The sequence below is a fragment of the Populus trichocarpa genome, chromosome 18 (genome assembly GCF_000002775.5).
Source record: "Populus trichocarpa isolate Nisqually-1 chromosome 18, P.trichocarpa_v4.1, whole genome shotgun sequence".
Lineage (NCBI taxonomy): Eukaryota > Viridiplantae > Streptophyta > Magnoliopsida > Malpighiales > Salicaceae > Populus > Populus trichocarpa.
Window position 1 is genome coordinate 2066042 of NC_037302.2, and position 21140 is coordinate 2087181.

Genomic DNA, 21140 nt, shown 5'->3' on the forward strand with positions numbered 1-21140 from the left:
ATGATTGAGAAGAACACATTTCAATGTGGTTTGTGGACTAGGGCAAATTATGTCACAGTGAAAGAGAGTGATGAACACCACTTGATCAAGATTTAAATGATGGGTATCATTGAAAAATCGACCCTCTCTTGCTTCCTTTTCATATAGTTCTTAGCATTTATACTTATTTGACTAAAGACCAGGAAATTAAGGTTAAAATAGAGTAGAAGAATATGAACCTCCCACAACAAATGAGTAAACTATTTCTTTTTCACGGAAGGGATGCGGGTCTTGCGGTCGCGTTGATTTTTTTAAAAAATATTTTTTTTATTTAAAATTAAAATTTTTATTATTTTTAGATTGTTTAAATAACACCATAGAGAATAAATTTATATCCTCTTTAAAGATCTTAGACTAATAATACTTTTGTTTTCTCTTTAAGATAAAATTTATTTTATATGCTCTTGATTGATGGTACACGTATGATACTAAAGTTCTTATTATTTTATTTTTAATGTATAGTGCTATGACTTCAATTAATCATGATATAATAAGCTTTTTTATATCAATAAAATTTATATTCCTGAAAAAAACTTCATTCAAGGTATGCAAGTTCTAGGAACTTGAGTGACGAGGCACCCATTATTATAAATCTAATTTAACAAAATATATAGCCTGTGTGGTTTTTACTGGCACTGTTTATTATAAATTGCTATAATAAAATTATTATTTTATCATTGAGTGGAAAAATATTGGTGCGGGGGTAATTTAGTGTTTTTTCAGTGATTCATTGGTCATTAAAAAATTATTTAGGGGTATCCGAGTCTTCTCCAAAATTTTTGCACAATAAAATTATATTTTTACCCCCAAAGTCAATAAAATTTAGATCTGTTGATCATAGATGTTTTTATCTTTTCACAAACTTTAAAACAGTAAAAATACTTCTTTACCTTTAAGCCTTTAAGGTAAAAAGGAATAGAGTCATTGATCAAGGGTTTATTTTGTTTTTCCCTTATTAGGTTATAGTTAAAATACATCTTTGACCTTAGAAAAGACAAAAAAAAAAAAGGTATGTATTTAAGAGTGTTTTTGACATTCCACACGGGTTTATTTGTAATTTCTAGGGTTGTGAGAGATGTTTTGGTATTTTTATGTTTAGTTTTTAAATTTTTTATTCCAAAAAGTTGTTGCCGCGTGCTCAATATGCGTTACGCGCATGTGGCGTCCATGCTCTTTGGACGGCGTATGCGACACCACTCGGTAGTCAAACCTGGCCTTCCGTTGTGTCATTGGAAGCGCCACTGCATCCTCTTCCTCCTGGTATGACGCGTGACGGCGGATGATGAGCAGTTTGTCATCGATAGTTGTTTCTTTTTTCTTCCTCCTTATTTTCTCTCTACCAGAGAAAGTGCATGTTTGTTCTTTTTATTATTATTTTTTATTTAATTCCTTATGTTTTTTATTGCTTTATTTTTGTCCTTGGTCTTTTTCGAAATTTTTTTATGTTTTCAATTTATTCCTTAAATCACAATTTATCATATATTATTTTTACCAATTCGCTCTTTATTCTTTTGATTTCTATTTTTTTTCTTGGCTCTTTTGTTAAAGTTTTATTGGTTTTCAATTTTATCCTTCAATCAAAATTTATGTTGTTTTATCTTTTCTAATTTAGCCCTTATTCTTTTGATTTCTTTTTTTTTTGTTAAAGTTTTTTTTTCTTTTCAATTTAACCCTCCAATTTAATCTTTTTATGCCCTCTAACAAATAAGTTTTATTTTATAAAAAAATAATTATTTTGAAATAATATTTCTAATATGTCTGACCTTGTGTAATGTTTTTTTTTTCCTTTTTTTTTTATTCACTTAGTTTCACATGTGTTTGTATTTTTATTATCTTTTATTGATTTTAATAAACAAATTCAATTGACACAAACATGTAAATGTCTTATGTTACATGATCAAATATCTAAATATATATCCATCTCTCAATTGTTTTGGTTTTTCTTTTAGTTATTGTTAATGAATTTTCTTATTTATATAGATGATTATCAACTTATTTTATTAAATGTCTGGATAAACCTTCTGATTTACACATTGAATTTTTTCTTGTAAAAAAACATATCAAAATAGACTATACACTCCAATTTTTTTTCTTAAAAAAAATTTAGGACGGACAACATAGCGCGAGTGGAATATTTTGTATTATATATGTTTTATCTAGTTCTATTCTCTACATCCTCATCTGCCAAAGCTTCAACTTGGTTAATTAACTCATAAGATAATGAACAACTTGAGGATCTTGCTTCATGATTTTCCTTGTACATGCCATGATCCAACATGCTAATTAATTTCCTAATGTCTCCAACTCACACAATTTAATAGTCCCACGTACGTGCATCTAGTCCATTTCATCAAATTTGGTACATCTCCCTAGCCCAAATTGCTTGTAATTATCCCCCAACTTGAGCTTATTATATTTACCTTAATTAATAGGTCCATTTTTATTTATACACCCATGTCATGGCATCCAATTCCCAGGCATTTGGCTGGAATATGAAAATATTCCTTTTATTTTATTTTTTTTTCAAAAACAAAGCCCATATTTCTTAGATTATAATTTTCCATGCCAAACTAATATTTCTGGCTGGGAGGGAATATTGTGTAATTGTGCCTTGGGGTTTTGGTTCAACCATCCAATTGTTTATGGACACGAAGGCATGTTGTGAGGCTTGATGAGAACCTCCATGCCCAATTTATTCGCACAGTTGGGGGAAAGTGGAAGACAAGGATGATGATAACGTGGATGCATTATCTAATAAGGAAGAGGTGTTTTATATATATATATATATATATATATATATATATATATATATATATATATATATATAAGATTAATTTTATAAATAGGAAAAAAACTGTATAAAAATACGAGAGGGTATATTTAAAAAAATACAAAGACAAACCGTTGATAATCGGTCCACCGGTTTCCGGGAAGGAAGAGTTATTTATGTACATGGTATGGCCATCTTGATGGCAGAGCTGAAACTCCAGCATCCCATGTTCCTGTGCATGTATAATTCTTTTTTATAAATAGCAATTTGCAATTTTATACAATATAATAAGTGAGAGAGGAACAATATGATTTAGGCATTACATTTCCTATAGAATATTTGAATTCATGTCGAGGTCAAGAATGGGCATGGAAACTTTTTAAATGATTTTCGATAATCTTATTACGTTAATATCAAATAAAAAATATTATTTTAATTAAAAAATCATTAACAATTCTCAAGGCGAGAGGGATATCATCCGGGTTCGAACCTGAGACCACATGAGAAACAAATTCCTTAGTCACAAGCTCTTACCACTGAGTCACTTACTAAATGGTTCATTTTTATCTTTTTAATTAAGAATGTGTTTAAAATTGTGGTAACGGTGACGATTTAAAATGTTTTTCACCTATAAATACATCAAAATATTTTTTTTTATTTTATAAAAATTATTTTTGATATTAATATATTAAAATAATAAAAAAATAAATTATACCACGTTTTCAAAAAAAGCTCTAAGCCGGTAGAAGGTATAGGTCCATACCTTCCTATAAAAGCAGGCACCTGGCTTTGTTGACGCTCTCTTCCCCGCCTGCCTGCCCCTTCCTTAAGCGTCCACTTGACAATAATTTTCTCTGAATTTTGTCATATGCATTCCCATGGAATCCACGAGGCCAATATAAAAGCATTTTTGTCACGCTCAAAATCCTTGAATTATATGGACTCACCAACTCAGCAAATCTGGAAATGCATGTACCGGCTCCATTTGACTATTCTTGTACACATCTCGGCTCCAACCTTCCATAAATATTCTATACTTTCTTCTCTTTGTTAAGTTAACCATTGTTAGCTTTTGCTTAATCTTTTATTTTTATGGGATTAAGTGTTGAGTTTCTAAATTTTTTATATTATTCTCTAAAAAAAGCAAGCAATCGTAATCCTTACAGCATCCCTTCGAAACTAAGGCATGCCGGCTTACCTTGTCCTATACTTGACAATTGACATTTGCCCACCTACAGGAAGACGACTCCACCGATCACCACCATCTAACTTGAGCTCATCGTCACCCTCTTGTATTTTTCTGAGGGGAATATGCCATTTAGCCAGGGCCCTTTTCTAGCAGGTCTTCGATGAGGTGGTGCTACAGGAAGACTTGCAAGTTTTTTGGCATCAATTCCAAAACATATATATTTATTCATTATCAAACATACTCCTGGCTTCGGATTTCTTCAATAAAATGAGTAATCGAATACAGAAAATCATAACTTTTTAGTTTGATGCGGTCTTCAGCCCAATTTTTAGGCCATACTATGCAAACTTGGATCACTCCTAGGGTTATCTGGCACCAGGCGCATAATCTCTATCTAAGATGAGCCTCCTCACAACAATGGCAGGTCGTAAACCTGGAACTAGAGGGATCATACAAAATTAACCACAAAGATCAACTGGCACATGCATTTTGCTTCATTTTAGATATGTGCAAAAACAATTCAAGTTTTTCCTGTGGCAAGCAATTCCAGTGAGGGCTGCTTTAGTTTTGATGCAAACTTGCATACAGATTTACTTTCAATGGAGACATTGGGGAATCCAAACAAGCCCTCAGGGGTGAGGGTGGCCATTCAAGGATGAAGACTAATATTATAAATTGGACCCAAGTTCGCCAATGGAAAGCCAGGGTGCTGCTACAATGATGATGCCTTGATAGGTTTTACGAAAACTGGTACTGGTAAAAGTACAATGCACTACAGTTTTTTGTCTGTCCAACCCTAAAGGTTAGAAAAAAAGAAAAAGGCAAGCACCTATAAATCTATTTGCACCAAGGAACTGTATGAAAATCAAGACAAATAAAAATGGATTCATTGAAATTTCTGGGCTTATTCAGTCATACAAGCCTTCCTGCTCCCATACATCAACAAGAAAATCCACCATTTCCTGCCATTTGAATCCAATAAGCAATGGGGAATAGTGAACTAGAGTTCCAAACAATAAAGCAGAAACCTGAGAGGGAAGGGACTTACAGCAAGAGGGACAGGTCGAGCAAACGGCTTGTTACTCCCAAGTAGACTCTCGTAGGTGGCATTCCAACTGCAAAACATAAAGAGTAAAGAAAACATGAGCTGACAAAAGGCAAATACGAATGCCATAACATAATTGCAGACAACAAATTCCACAAGGATGTTGTTGCGAGGGTTGTAGTTGGACAAATTACTCCTCTTGAAAGGGCTGTCTGATAGACAAATTCCACAAAGGTGTTGTTGCATTTGCTATAGATAGACCTCACGAGGACACAATCTAAAATGTGATTAACCAAGAATTTGAAAGTCAAGCCACTGTCAAAACTTGGAAAATCTCATGTTAGTATTTGAAATTTCATATAATTAACTTGCAGCATGGACCGCCCAAACTAAGAAGAATTGCGAGAAAATCACGGTATTTAAATGGCTCCATGCCAACAAATTAGTGCTTCACATACTGGGTCATCAAATGCAAAGAAAGATATTTCACCTTATTGTAGGCTCTCGAACTTGCTTCCTGTTCTGAGTCTTTTTATTTCCAAGCCATTGCTGCCTTGTTTGGTTCCAGAGAAGAAGACCTACAGTCAATACTGCTTCTGTTATTGGGATACTTCACTTGAAGGATGCCTTGGTAAAGAGAAGGGCGAAATGAAAGGAAAGAAGAAAAAGACTTGCAAAATTCCTGAACACACACAGAACAGCAAAACTTATATAAAGGCTGTAACAGCCCGTAGCCTTGTTACAATTAAGCCAAGTTCCAAGTGGAAAAAAAGGCTAAAGTGGCATGTTAATTGAGAACCCCGCAGAAGTGCACATTACACACAGAGCAGGCAATAATCAACTTAAGCAAAATATTTAGCCAGCAAAAGACTTGAACTTGCCACGATTAACAAATTCAGAAGAGTTGCTAGTGCTTCCAGCATTACTGGGATCAAGCTGCTGGTTTAATGTGCTAATTGATGAAAGGCTTCCTTGGGAATGCATTGTACTATTCTCCATATCACCAGCACTAGTGCTCCAAAAATTGTTCGATTTGCTTGACTTTTTTACTGATCGTTTTTGAACTCTCAGTCCCTTTGATGACGCATCTATCGCAATAATTGTAGGGGGTTTAGCACAGCATCCAAAACAACCTCTGCTCTGTTACAAATCAGGTTTCACCGCAGATATGATTAGCACCAGCTATCAATACTTTGATGCTCAAATGTTCCAGTGGAGGTAAAAAACCGTTGAAGCACCGAAAAAGAAGAAATGTAAAAGAACTATAAGATATAAATGAATCATACCCTCCCCAACAAAAGCAAAATAAAGAAGATAGCCTTCAACGTTATTCTAAGAAATAAAAAATCAATTTCAGACTTGCAAACGAACCATCCAATAATTCACTCAAAACATAAGCAAAGCTTATTATAATAAACAGCAATAAAAAAGGGTGACCTGCTCAAGATACAAAGGGTACTGTGCAATAGTTGCAAATTGATTTGCAGGAAAAGAACAATGACATCAAATTATTTTAATTGTTCACCTGATGATGAGCACAGATACCAACCAAGGTAAAATTCTAAAAAAAGAGCCAGACGATGTATCTGAAAAGAGTCATGGACATTGCATATCTGATTACCTATATTTTGCTACAAAATTGAATCGACAAAACAACTTGAAATATACAAAAGAACATTCAGCATTTATAGAAACCTTCCATGATAGAAAGCTCTCATCACCATAATTTCCTAGTGCCTTTTTTGAAAAAAAAAAAAACAACCAAACAAAGAAGAACATTTAGAGAAACAAAAGAAGAAAAAAGAGAAAAGGAAAGAATCATAGATGTAGAGATATGATACATCTTCTGGATAATTCAAGGCTGTGACAAACTATTGACGGAGCTAAAGGGAAAAAAAATATTCAGAAACATACTTAATCCATCAAAACAAACAGAACACATAATCATTCATCAGAGAAGACACAAACTTGACCACTCAAATGCCCTTGACATGAAATCAGTTCACACCACAGTTCTAAACATGGCACATGTACAAATTTCTAAACATATATAAACACTCTCATAATACAAGCATCGCGTGATTCCAAATTAAACCATTAGTTCATTTCTCAGCTAATACTAAAAAGAAGAAGAAGAAACAGATAAATAAAACAATGAAACAATCTCCTCACACTGAAAACAGCCTTGCATTTTCTCTTAAAAGATTCCATCCCCAAAAGCAAAAGAGCACGAAAATAAGTCCCGGAAAACACTGCAAATGAACAAAAAGGTTTGTTCCCAAAGCTTCTCCCAGTTTGAGTCAAGAAAGAACACCTAGAATACATACCTCCTACAAAAAAAGAAAAAAACAAATCCTATTCAAAAGAACAGCCCTGTGTATACTATATCCAATTAGCCATTACTTCAAGGAAAGAATGGCAAATCTGAAAAGCCAATACATGCTTCTATTGTTCACTCCACATAAAGCTCGCTTACAAGACAAGCAAACACAACAACATAATTAAGATTCCAAACCTTTTTTTTTTTTTAAAAAAAAAAGACAAGTCAAACCACACAGACATCTTAAAATCCATGTATTCCAGTGACCCAGAAAGCTAGGCAAACCAAAATATACAAAAAAGAAGAAGAAGAAGTGCCCCTTCCCCATCAAGTGTCAATATTTGTAAAAAGCTTCAGCTTTTACTAATAAACACAGTTTTCAACAGTTCTTTTTGTATGTAATTTTCCTGAAAGACTTTCAAGAAAAATGAAAAATTCTCAACAAAGTAAACAAACATGTGTTATAACGTATAACAATAAAAAAAAATTCGCGAAAACTAAAATAATTATAACAGGCCGGCCGCCCTGTATTATTAAGGGAATCAAAAAGCTTACCCCATGCATGCAAAGAGATGACAGATCCAAGGAGGAAGAAGTCCACACAATCGCATTTACAAGCGTGAAAAGATAGGTTTTTGCTGCCAAAAGCTAAATCCAGGAAGGAGAGGACTATCAATCCTGCACCCATAATTAAAAAAAATAAAATCAATTTCTTAAAAAAATTGATAAGAAATAATGGGTTTGGTATGATTACCTCAAAAATGGCATGACTTAATTGGATAAGAAAATTGATTGATGGATTTTACTCTCCTTCCCGGAAAAAAATTGCCCCCCCTCTGGTTATTGATTCAACCAAAGGGTTCTGCGTCTCTGTTTGTTTTTTTCTTCTTTTTTTTTTTTTTGTTTTGCCGAAAGAGGGATGGTTTTGAGGGATGGAGTAGGTTAAAGTTTATCCGTGGCAGTAAAATATGCAATTTTTGGTACACCTGATTTCTGTACTCTTTAATCACCGTTCAGATTTTGAGGATTTAATGGGGCCCACGGAAGGACGCTGCTAATTGGCTGCAACTGCAGCAGCCAGTGCACTTTTGTTCCTGCCGTGAAACCTGCATTGCACCGCAACAAAAACATCACGCTAAAGGGTGGATGCTTTTTTAAAATATATTTATTTTGAAATTAATTTTTTTAATAATTTTAAAATGTTTATATCAAAATAAAAAATATTATTTTAATATATTTTTAAATAAAAAATATTTTTTTAAAATATATTACAACACAATATTTTATACGCACCCTAATCAACATTAACAAAGTATATTAATTAATATAAAAAATAACATTATCGCACCCTAAAACAATTTAGAATAGAGAAAAAGTACAAATATTTTCCATCAATAGTTATTTTCATCAAAATGTTTCCTTGAAAGAATAGTTAGGGATCTTTCTTCAAAATTTTCTTAATAATTATTTAAAAATACATAGTGTAGAAATAATCATAAAAGAGATAAAAATATATTTAGTTAGATGAAAGAAGAGGAAGATATAAAATAAATACATTTTAAAAATATTTTTAGAGTAAATTACTATAATTTTTAAACTCCATTGTTCTCGACTCTTCTGTCTCGACGAAGCAATCAAACACTACCTTAATTAGAGCCGTGTTTGGGAACATGGTTGAAACCGTGTTTTTTAAAAAGTTAATTTTTTTGTTTAAAATTTATTCTTTTATGTTTTCAGATCGTTTCAATGTGCTGATGTCAAAAATAATTTTTTAAAATTAAAAAAAATATTTTAATATTTTAAAAAATAAAAAAACACTTTTAACCGCATCCGATATCAATTTTGTTATTCGACCAGCAGCTTGCTTTGGAAAACGGGGGCTTACAATGAGTGGAATCATAATTCATTAATAACAAGTGGGTACCTTTCTTTTTTGTCATGAATGAACATGAGAGAAAGGAGATGCCCACTACACTCAACGATTGAAAGTGATCGTATAAATCATCATATTTTTCTGTTCTTTTTTCCTCTCTCTTTTCGCAGGTTGTGAAAACCTGTGAAAAATGGATTTAGTCTTCACATTGCCTTCGTTTCTTTCTCAGGTAACTTTTGACAGAAGACAAAAGAAAGCCTGCTGCTTAATTTCTTTCTGCAATGGCGTTAAATGTACCTTGCCTGAGTTAATCTATGGCCTTATCGACGGCTTTTCTGGCATAAGGGCAAGAGGAAACCATGATGACCCTACAAGCATCAATCATAAGAAGACATTTTCTCTTCAACCAAGCTGTATGAACGTGCTTCTGGGTCAGCACATGGAATTTCTTCCACCTTCACATCTTGATGCCGCAATACCATGTCCAGTCAATGCCACCACCGACAGAGGCCCATCGGAACAATTATTACTTAGGAAGAGAGTGGCTGGTTTTTTAGGATATTTTTAAATTATTTTAATGTACTAATATTAAAAATAAAAAAAATATTATGATGAATTTTTAAGTAAAAAATATTTTAAAAAACAATCGCTATCACAATATCAAACATGCTCGAAGAATTAAAAGGAAAAGCTAGAATACATGGGAGAACTTCTATACATGTACCTTTGTTTATTGTGGATTGTAATAATGAATTGATAATTTTACCCCTTAAAAAACCGATAATGAATGCCTTTTAACAGGTAAAATGGTATTTTCCCTTTGCTCATTTGTCTTTTAGAATCGTTTAGGGGCATCTTGGTATTTTCATTATTTTTATACAATGAAATCACTTTATTGCCCTTAAAAGAAAAAAAAAACATTTACTGTGGTCTAAGGGCTTTTTTGGTACTCACATTTTTACTACAAGGTAATGACTTTCTTGTTTTTGGATTCAAACTCTCTAAAGCTTGATTAGAGGAGTTTATTCGCTATTTTAAAATGATTTTTTTGTAATGAATTTTGGGTTTCAAGGGCAATGAAGTATTATTAAAAAAAAAAAAACTATAGACACGTGCGCCACTTTGGTGTCTTCGGATGACGGGTGCGACTGATACCGGTGGTCAAAACCATTATTTCACTGCACCATTGGATTCATCTCAACATTTTTTTCCTCCTCGTGCAACTCGTGTGGTCGAAGGACCTCTGGTGCGTCGCTACAAGCCTTTGTTTCCATTCTTTTCTTTTTCCTCCTAAAAATCCATGTCTAACCCTTCAAATTTGTCCTTCATGTTATTTTTATTTTTTTTTCATCCTTTTTTTTTATTTCTATTTGTTTTATTTTAACTAATTTCTCAAATTTGATTTTGTTTTCAATTTCATCGTCCTTTAATTTTTAGTTTGTCATATTTAATCCTCATTCTTTTAATTTCTATTTTTCTTTTATTTAAGATTGTTTTTGAATTTGTTTTCTTTTTCAATTTCTCCCCGTTCATTTTTTCTTTTTCTTTCATATTGAATGCTCATTCTTTTTATTGTTTTTTTTAATTTGGTAATCTTCTTTCTCAATTTCATCTTCAACATTAAATTGGTTAAGAATTAAATTTCTTAATTGAACCCAGATATTTAATTTCTCGGATTGTGAATTTGAAAAATTAACCTATGTTTAGAAGATTTGCACAAATCAATTACTGTTGATTGAAATAGTAAATTTACCGGTTTTTTCCTTACAATACCTTTCATACTCACTCTCCTTCAATTATTGTGAATTATATATATTTTCATTGATCGATATTATTATTGTCTTTTACTTATTTTTCACAAAGTTAAATTATTAGAATGCCCTTAGAAGCAAAACAATACTTAGCTTGGGTCTAAGATTTTTTCTTTTTTCACTCTTAAAGCTTGACTTCAAGGGTTTAATCGTGATCTTAGGGACAATTTAATCTTTTAATAAATATTGGTAATAATTAAATATTTTTTTTCATTTCATCCTTCGATGTTGAATTGGTTGGGAAATAGATTTCATAAGTGGTTTTTGTTTTTTCTACTTTGTTTAGGGTTATCACAGTTTCAAACAACTATTTTAGGGTTGATACTTAAAATTACAAGCATTTATTTTTTTATCATATAATTAAGTAAAAATTGTTTAAGAATTTTTTTTTATTAAACCCAATTAAATCCATGAACCGAGTTGCGGGGTAACCAGGGTCATCCAACATGCCATCGTCTCAATACTTAAAAAATAACTTTCAACTTGATTTTTTTATATAAGTTAAGTCATGCTTTTACAAGTCATCTGAATTGTTTTTAAACCCATAAAATCAATTGATTCACTTTTGATTAACTCTGGTACAGTTTAATTAGAAACTCGTACTGGATAAGAAGTCGGGTTAAAAGATTTCAAAATTTACTTCTTTACTTGTTTAATGATATTGCTAAAAAAAAACTCACACTTTTAATATTATTTTTTACAATTTTTTTTTTTTGATCTAGCTCACGAGAAAGCGCAAGCCAATGAAATAGTAATGCTCATACAATGTTTAGCGTGAAGGAAAACTAGATTTTATAAACAACTCTATAATTTAAGTGGAGACTTGACAGCCCTGAACTATGCTTCTTCCATCATCAGGATTGCGAGGGCACAGAAAGCAATGCACCTTCGAGCCATTGAAGTACTCTTAGTTTCTTCATCATGGGTTGCCATAAGTCCATCCCTCTTAAATTCTTCAACAGAAGTTCGGTCATCCCAAACAAGCATAAGAACTGCCACACCTTCTTCTTAAGCAGCTCCCCAAGTTTAAGTTCACCTCCTGGTTTTGGCCCTTTGGGATCCCTTGTCAAGGTTATTTCGGTAAATACATACCACCCAGTTATGTAAATCAGGTGTTTTTCATTGCTGATGGCATCAAAGATGTGCTCCCAGCATCTTTGAGCTTCATAAAGCTTTCCTGCGCAAGAAATCATCGGAGAGAAATTGTCTGGAACTTGAGCATCTTGATATAAAGTAACCTGGGGCAACCCTTTCGTTGGTTGAAGTACACGTAAGGAATGCCCTCGTATCGTGGACTTCTGATTCCCTGAGACCATTGCTGTCTTGGTTGACATCAAGAGTGGTGGTTTTGCTGCGAAAGAGGGAAGGAATAACTCTGATGACGGGCAAGATACTGATCTTTTGACTGTTGGCTAGACATCGTTTGCATGCCAAACTTCCGAAACCCTTCACTCTCCAAATTGTTAGGAAATTAACAAAGCATAATGATAGGGGGGGTTAGTGCAAAAAGATTTTAGGCATAATAGATCAGCAAGTTCATGTTACAAATCTAAAATCCTGTGAGAATCGAGTTCATCAACAATCCTACTAATTGGCTATGCAGGAAAAAGTCTAAGCAAACATCCTGGGAAAATAACACTTGCAGATGATATAAAGGTTTTTCATTTAGGAAACCTGAAATGAAACCTGAAGCCTGACTGATCTAGATGTCCTTCAGCACTCTTTTCCAGAACTAAAATTACAGAACTGAAAACTGATCTAGATTTTCAAAAAGCCACCGATCGCCCTCTGACGTTTTGATTCAGATAATTAAAATGTTGCAAGTAGAGCAGCCTAGGTGACTGAACTAACTCAGAAACAGGCTTCAAAGCAGTGAAAAGTAGCATAGCAAGGATGATCAAGTTTTTCAGGATAATGTTTCGATCCAGTGCATCGTGAATCAGTCTCAAATATACCATGAAAAAAATCAGTTTTTAATAACTCAAAGAAAGATTCGATAGCACCAGTTTCTTACACCATTAGAAATCATCAGATCCATGTTCTTATCGGCAATCATCTACACAAACTAGAAGTGAACTCAAAACACTCTATCCATTGGCATGCACAGAATCCAATTCAACCTCATTTAAAGCAACTGATATGTTTTCCATTCTGTAAATCAAAGTTTCACTAGCTCTAATCAGCTCCTATTTCATGGAACTGAAGAAGAAAACAGTGAGTAACATAGAAGTAAATTACTCCATCTCTTCTTGTGTGTTTTACTGAAGAGGCTGTCAAATTAAATTGTAGTCCTACATAAGTAAAGAACAAAGGAGATAAGGTAACGAATTTTAGGAAAAGCAACACCACAATCATTTCACCCTTGGCATCAAGAATCTCAAACAGCACTTTGTTTCTAGCAAGGATGAAGGCTAGATATGATCTTGTGTATCATACAGTTTGCTCTCCCACCATCTTAATTTTACCTTCAACAACCACCTCTTCTTTTTCATGATCAAGCAGTACTAACCATTTTATCGATCAAATATAATGTTTGAAATTGTGGTATTGATTTTTAAAGTTTTTTTTTTTTGCTTAGAATTCCATGCAAGCATTGCTACAGATGTTTTAAGTAGACTATCCTAGCTGGTGCTATAATTAGTGCTTGATTAATAATTTCTTTCTCATGCTTAAAATAAAATTTTCATTAAGAGATGTTGAATAGTAAATCATCTCTCTTAGTAAGTTTTTGTTTGTCTTAGGGTAATTTTTTTTTTGCTGTGAAAAATAAGTTATTTTTCATTGTTTGTACGTATATATCAACAAAAAATATTCTTTCTATAAAATAAATTATTTTTTTTATTTATGGTCTTTGAATAATATTAATAAGATGAAAAAAATATCAATTATTGTGATAAAGATGATGATGATGGTGATTGCTATAATGATAGCGTTGATGATTATATTTATAGTACTTATAATTCTAATAATATTGGTGATTATGATTGTAGTCGTAGGATGATTATTGTGATAATGACAACATAGATGAAGATAGTCAGGTGATGATCATAGTGATGAAAACAATGGTGTTAGAGATAGATAAAGTGGTGGTGGTTGTAATAATAATGATAGTACTGATATGTTGATAAAATGATAGTTATATTAGTAATAAAATGGTGGTTGGGTGGTGGTGATGGGTGATTATGGTGGTGGTAATAAGGGGTGATTATGGTGAAATGATTATAAAATATTAATTATATTAATAATAAAAATATGATTATAACTGATGTTAAAACTTGAAAATTTTGGTGAACTTGTCAATATTTACTAAAATTCCTTTTATGAAAAAAGAAAAAATCACTAATCTATCTAGCAGACTACAATTTATTTATTTTTTGAAAATCTAGAAGTCCTGCTGTTTGTCTGAGTAGAAGCTGATATTGTAAGGAGTCTGGTTTGGAAATCAATGCAAGTCATTGAATAGAAAATTGGTAAAATCAAGCTGCACAAATATCATTATTTTCTATAGTGGGAAGAATCTGCTAGTTGGGTATAACAATTAAGAGCGTGTTTGGAAATACAGTTGAAATTGTTTTTTTTTAATTTTATTTTTTTGTTTTAGTAAAAATTATTATTTTTTATATTTTTAGATTGTTTTGTTGTGTTGATCTCAAAAATAATTTTAAAAAATAAAAAAAAATATCATTTTGATGCATCGCAAAACAAAAAACACTTTGAACCATAACCGCTACCACGATTTCAAACATCCCAAACAGACTAATGGAATTGGCTAAATTTTCTCCACATTTGAAGCAGTCGCCGGCACATTTTGGAAATTTCAAACTTTAGCTGTAAACTTTGAGCAAAATATTGAGGTCAAGCTTGTTTTCTGCAAACTGTTGTAAGCTCTTGGACCCTCCATCGCTTAAAGGATTCTACGGTAACTATTTTTTTCCGGTGACAATCATAACTTGAAGTGAGTCACTAGCACAAGCATCAAAAGTTGAGTTGATAAAACTTATACAAGAAGCGAAGGGTAATCTGCCAATAAAGTGATCAAATCTTTTTATTAACTTAAAGAATTGTTGTAGTGCTCTATAATAATGGGAATTTATTTACTAAAAGCTTTTAAAAGTGATCAGATCTGTATACAAATATATGTTTTTTTTTATTAACGTGAGTGTTCGGGCTAGTTTGGGCGTACATCGACTTATCTCATGGGTCTTGAAGTTAACAACCATGCAAGCCTCTAGTGGCCCTGAGATTTGTGAGACTCGAACTGGTGATCTTTAAAGAACAAACCTAGAATCTAACCAGTTGAGCTACACCTATCGAGCTAGGTTACAAAGATATGTTTTACCTGTTATGGAGGAGGAGAATTGAGGAAGATGAGATGACGGAGGCTAAGGTTTAACTTATTATTTAGGGGAAAGAAATTTAGTGATATTTTTTGTTATTTTTAAGCTTCTTGAGCTCTTTAATTATTATTTAAAATATAATAACAGTCTTATAAATAAATAAGTATTTTTTTATTTCATTTCACGTTATTTCTAGAGAATATAAAGTGTTACCTGTATTCAAAGTTAATGAAATAAAATGTAAATTTTAAAAAATTAGTTGCAAAGTAGAAAAAAAATCAAATTTTCATCTTTAGTTCATATATATATATATATATATATATATATATATATATATGAAAATGCTTAACCATAATGTTGACAATATCCGCACCAAAATCCAAAAAGTTTCAACCACTTCAGGTGTTATTATTATGCATAAAGACACACTGCTCACTGCAGGGCGAAGAAGAGGGCTTGGTCCTCTTCCACCAATTAGTTCAAAAATTAAACTTTGTTTATTTTTATGTTTTAAAAATATTTTTTAAAGAATTTAAAGAATTTTATTTTATTTTTATTTTAAATTAATATTTTTTTAATATTTTCAGATTATTTTGATGCACTGCTGTCAAAAATAATTTTTTTTAAATAAAAAATATTATTTTAATATATTTTCAAGTAAAAAAAATTAAAAAAAACAACCACAACAACACTCTCGAACAACACCTATTGATTAAAGTCAATTAACTAATTACCAACTTCCAACTGAATTAATTAAGCCAGCTGCTGCTTCGTCAATTCATTCCTTGCCATGGCTATATGAAGTACTATTGGATTTTGATTCGTTTCAACTCTCATGAGCCAAAGTCATGCCACATTATTCATGTCCTTGTAGATTAATAAGTGCATGTTTGTTTTTTTACGGCAGAAACGAGGTTTTCAAGAATTTTGATTTTTTTTCTTGAATTTATATTTTTTTGTTTTTGAATTGTTTTGATATAATGTTGTAAAAATAAATTTTAAAAATTAAAAAAATATATTATTTTAAGATATTTTCGAGTAAAAAATACTTTAAAAAACAATCATTATCATAATATCAAACATGCACTAAAACAAAGTAAGATTACATAAGAGATTTGTTTTGAGATTATTTCCATGATGTCTTAATTTTTACTTTAAATTTTGAAACTATAATTAAAAAAAATATTTTTTAAATACATTTTTAAAAATAATTTTTTAAAGAACTTAATCTTGATCAATGTACTAATCACTAGTTTTGTTTTATAAAAAAATTAGAGTTACAAAACTAAATTCTTAACCATCCCAATATTAAAAAAATAAAATCAACAAAAAAAAAAAACAAAAGAAAAAGGAAAAAAAACCATGTGTTCAAGCCAAAGTTTTAAAACTCAGCTTGGCCCGACACGTCGATCTTGGACCCAGCCGACTTGAGACCGGAACTTGTTGGAACACATGTTCAAGCAAAAAAAAAAAGAAAAAACTCATGTATTCTAGCTATTTATCAATGTTAATTGTCAAAACTAAATATCGGGAAACACTGCAACAATCCATAATATTTTGTAAGAAAAGTTACAAAGCTTTCCTCACATGCTTTAACTTTTCTTTTAATATCTATTTTTTTTTATTGAAACGAAGTAAAAACAAATGGATACAAATATGGATTATTTTAGAAGTTACGTTGACTTTTACACACACACACACACTAGATATTTGACCTACACACCACCACAGATCGTAAATTTTTCTTTTAAAAAATACCTTGAGTATGCATGCTATTTTCTAAAAAAAATTAAATTATAAATCAAAATGCTTATGCAAGTATCTAATCAAATAAACTGATAGTAATTTATGTAAATAAATAAAAAAGTCATTAACAATACCCAAAAAAAATTTAGAAAAATTAAGAGATGGATGTAAGTCAAGATATTTAATATCGCAATATGAGTCATTTACTTAGTTGTGTTTAACAAGTTTATTTGATTAGATAAAAAAGATGACGCGTTGTCTATTCATTCCAAAATTCTTTTCGGCAAAAAAGACAACAGTTAAAAACCTGATTGCAACCCATTGACTATTTATTTGGACTAAAAACAAGATTTTTTTTAACCCAAAACTCATTTCAAACTTGCTTTTGACCCAAACACATATAAAACACCTTAGAAACATTGTTAAACCAATTCATGGCCTCCAAAAACAAAACAAAAAACCGTCTCAAAACCCGAAATCAACCCGAAACTAAAAAGCTTTATGAGTTCAGATATGTTTTTTTAGGTGTTTTCAAGGTAAAAAAACACCTAATTTTAACCCCCTCATCATATGGAACATTTTGACATAAAATTAGACTGTTTTGATGGCCTAAATCTTCCTCAATGATAACTTTCTCTCTCTAAGCCGAATTTCAGTGACCTCTTCTCTCTCCTCAGCCTAAAAAAAACTAAAAAAAGAGAAAAATAAAATTTGATACCAAAATATATATTTTTAAAATTATAAGGGTTGGTCACACAATATCTAAAAAAGATGGGGGATGAAAATGAAACTTGAAAACAAATTTCAAATCCGTCATTTATATTACCCGTGTTTTTCACTTCAATTCTCTATATTTTAATCCAACCCTCATTCCCAAAAAAATATACAATTGAACTTCAATTTGAGCTTAAAAGGGCTCAATTGTGTAAATAAAAAGTTCGAGGACCAAATAAAAATTTTGCTATCCATAATAAAATGTAAAAGAGATAAAAGTAAATGTGTCTACAGTAAAAGTTTCTATAGACATACATGTTATGAAGGCTCGACACCATGGCCAGCTTTTTTTATTGAAATGCTGCTGGCTTTGGTTGAAAGAATGTATAAGCATTTAATGGTACCTGAAATTAAGTTTCAGGTATTATTGACTTAAATGCAAAATATATAAATTTATCTTATTATTTCGGATTAAAATTATAAGAAGAATTCTTTCTGTGAAAACCTCAAATGGAGAAGAAAACAGGAGAGGAGGGCCCCAAATTAATGGAGTGCTTGCTTTTCTGGAATAAGTGCATCACAAGTTAATATTGTTTTGGACTGTCCTTTTTTTTTTTTTTATTGCTCATTGCACGAAACTGTGCCATTTCATCCAAAATGCTTTGTTTCATTTAATCCTTTTCTTTCTTTTCAATGTTCATTTTGCTCCTTGTACTTCTAATTGTTCCAATTTTGATCCAATTCACTTAATCATATTTTTTCTTTCAATTTGACCCCTAATTAAACTTAAATCAGTCCTTGTATATTACACCTAGTCATTGGTTTCAATTTTGTTCAAATTAACCTTAAAAATCAATTTGTCTTTTAATCTCACATCTATCTGAACTCAAATTAGTCCTTTAATATTGACACCTTTTATATTTTTATCTTGACTCTCCAATTTATGCAATTTTAGTCCAAATGACCTGAAAAATCAATTTTCTCTTTAATTAACTCCTTGATTGCCCAAAACTCTCCATCTCTTTTATTTTGGTCATTGTCTTGCAAAATTAGCTAATTTTACCCGCAATCTTAATTTTTCTCCTCAATTAAGCCCTCAATTGGTTTAATTGGATATTTAATTTGCGCAATTTTGACTCATTTCAACTATTTCTTCCAATTTTATTCAACAAGACCCCAAATCGCTTGTTTGCGAACCGAAAACAATTTTTTTTCTAACATTTTTTTTACTAAAATATTCTTGAAAATCAGGAAAATTTTTGAGAATATTTCAAAATTAGGTTATGACAAGCATCAACCTTACCACTAATGGTACATATTACTTCACTCATTACGAGACACCCACAACTCCATGCACCATAAAGTATCCACTCTATAAGACAAGCTAACATAATCAAGATTTATAAACTTCTCCAATATTCACCGAGTAAAACATGGCTAGGCAGGTTCAAGCCATTCAAGCTCATTAATTCGAGGGCTTCACTCCAACTCATTCAACAACATATATTCTCTATGTTTCTCTGCATATTATTTTTTTCTCCTACATTTATGATACGAGAATCTTATGTTTTGAAAAGAATTTTGTTCTTACAACAACAACCAAGCTCATAAACAAAGCCTATATTAAAGCATGCATATTTCAGCTGAAGACAGTACTGCAGCCATGGAAAACTCAACCCTTGAAATTATTTTCTCCAGCAGCACGTAGCATGCGCAATGTTTGCACGCATGTGTACTTAAAGAGTATGGTGTTGACATTAATGTAAGCTCCTCGGCTCCTCTTGATTTGATTGGTAGAACATGTTAGAGGTTACCCAGCTGGGCAAAGCAATGAGTATATGTTATCATTTATTCCAGTTGGTATGAAATTAAGTAGGCAAAGTAATTTTTCCATACCACCAGTTCATGTGTAGGTGAAATCTTTATTGCGACTTTAGACTTTTCCCATCCAATTCACCGACAATTCACATAAATTTGTCTGCATATGAAGCGCAAAGGTCCACTTTTCATTGCCTCTTCACCACAACACATTCGCTTCTCTCTGATCACTCTCGTACTTACCATTATCATTATGATCTCTGCAATATTTTTCTAAATTGCCTCTCCCGAAACATGGTACAATCAAAGAAATTCAGAGGCGTCAGGCAACGCCAGTGGGGCTCTTGGGTGTCTGAAATTCGCCACCCATTACTGTAAGTCTCTGCCCTTCAGTACCCACTCACTCTTCATTAATAAGATCATCTACCTCCTTGGGAAATATAAAGAACAGGTTGTGTGTGTGTACTGTGTGTATAACCTAGCTAGCTAGCTAGCCACATTATGATATGGGCATTTCTCTTTAATGCAGAGAGAAGGGTACTGTGATATATATGGGCTAGCTAGCTTAGGGTATTAATTCAATGTTTCTTGTTTATTTTGTGTATAGGAAGAGGAGGGTGTGGCTGGGGACATTTGAGACAGCTGAGGCAGCAGCAAGAGCGTATGATCAAGCAGCTATATTGATGAATGGACAGAATGCCAAGACCAATTTCCCGACAAGTCACCTTGATCAAGACACAAATCTTGGCAAAGATAACAACTCTCCCTTGCCTGCCAAGGCACTGGCTGAGCTTCTCAACTCAAAGCTAAGAAAGTGTTGCGGCAAAGACCCTTCTCCTTCACTCACTTGCCTGAGGCTTGATAATGATAACTCTCATATTGGTGTGTGGCAGAAGAAAGCTGGTTCTCGTTCAAGTTCAAATTGGGTCATGAAGGTGGAGCTTGGAAATTACAACAAGAAGACAGAGTCATCGCCGACGGTTGAGATTGAGCCGGAAAATGGTACGGAAGAAGAGGATAGAATTGCTATGCAAATGATAGAAGAGCTGCTCAATCGGAATTGATGACATTAATTTACCTCTATTTCTTGTGGGGTTTAGACATTAAACCTTCCTTGACCCTTGTTCCATGCATGTCCTACATGGCAGCTAGCTAGTATAAGAATCCCTTCTCCATTCCCTTCCTATATAAGTTGTCCAATTCCTCCATGTATAGTTGCCAATCACAGAATCCCACCTCATAATCTCCATGGTTTAAGGAACTTATTTGTTCTTGTGATTGGTGACTGTGGAAATATTGTACAAACCAATAATCACTTGCTTTGAACCCTACACAATTTCTCAATGCAAGTTGTGTTGATTAGGGGCCACAAGCCTAGATATATATAACTTGTGGAGTGTTTATAAAACCAGTTTGCCTGATTTGCAAGGAGAATGATCAGCCAATAACAATGGTGAATTCACATGGTGTTCATCTGT

At 32.2% G+C, this 21140-nt stretch overlaps 2 protein-coding genes across 4 annotated transcripts; one reads left to right on the plus strand and one right to left on the minus strand.

Moving 5' to 3' along the window:
• Positions 1–4646: 4646 nt before the first annotated feature.
• Positions 4647–8297, minus strand: LOC7464931 (uncharacterized). Of its 3 annotated transcripts, XM_052449128.1 has the most exons (7): positions 8118–8293; positions 7919–8041; positions 7216–7373; positions 5925–6183; positions 5534–5621; positions 5047–5113; positions 4647–4960 (listed from the first exon to the last, which is right to left on the minus strand). In XM_052449128.1, the coding sequence occupies exons 3-7, from the start codon at positions 7366–7368 to the stop codon at positions 4907–4909; spliced, it is 621 nt and encodes a 206-aa protein (XP_052305088.1). In that variant the 5' UTR covers positions 7369–7373; positions 7919–8041; positions 8118–8293; the 3' UTR covers positions 4647–4906. The 3 variants fall into 3 exon arrangements, with proteins under 3 accessions (XP_052305088.1, XP_006371741.1, XP_006371740.1); XM_006371679.3 differs by lacking the exon at positions 7216–7373 and having other exon boundaries at positions 5925–6178; positions 8118–8297; XM_006371678.3 differs by lacking the exon at positions 7216–7373 and having other exon boundaries at positions 8118–8292.
• Positions 8298–19835: 11538 nt separating this feature from the next.
• Positions 19836–21140, plus strand: LOC7459028 (ethylene-responsive transcription factor SHINE 2). The gene is made up of 2 exons (XM_002324823.4): positions 19836–20036; positions 20270–21140. Exons 1-2 carry the CDS (start codon positions 19957–19959, stop codon positions 20724–20726), a joined length of 537 nt encoding a protein of 178 aa, XP_002324859.1. The 5' UTR covers positions 19836–19956; the 3' UTR covers positions 20727–21140.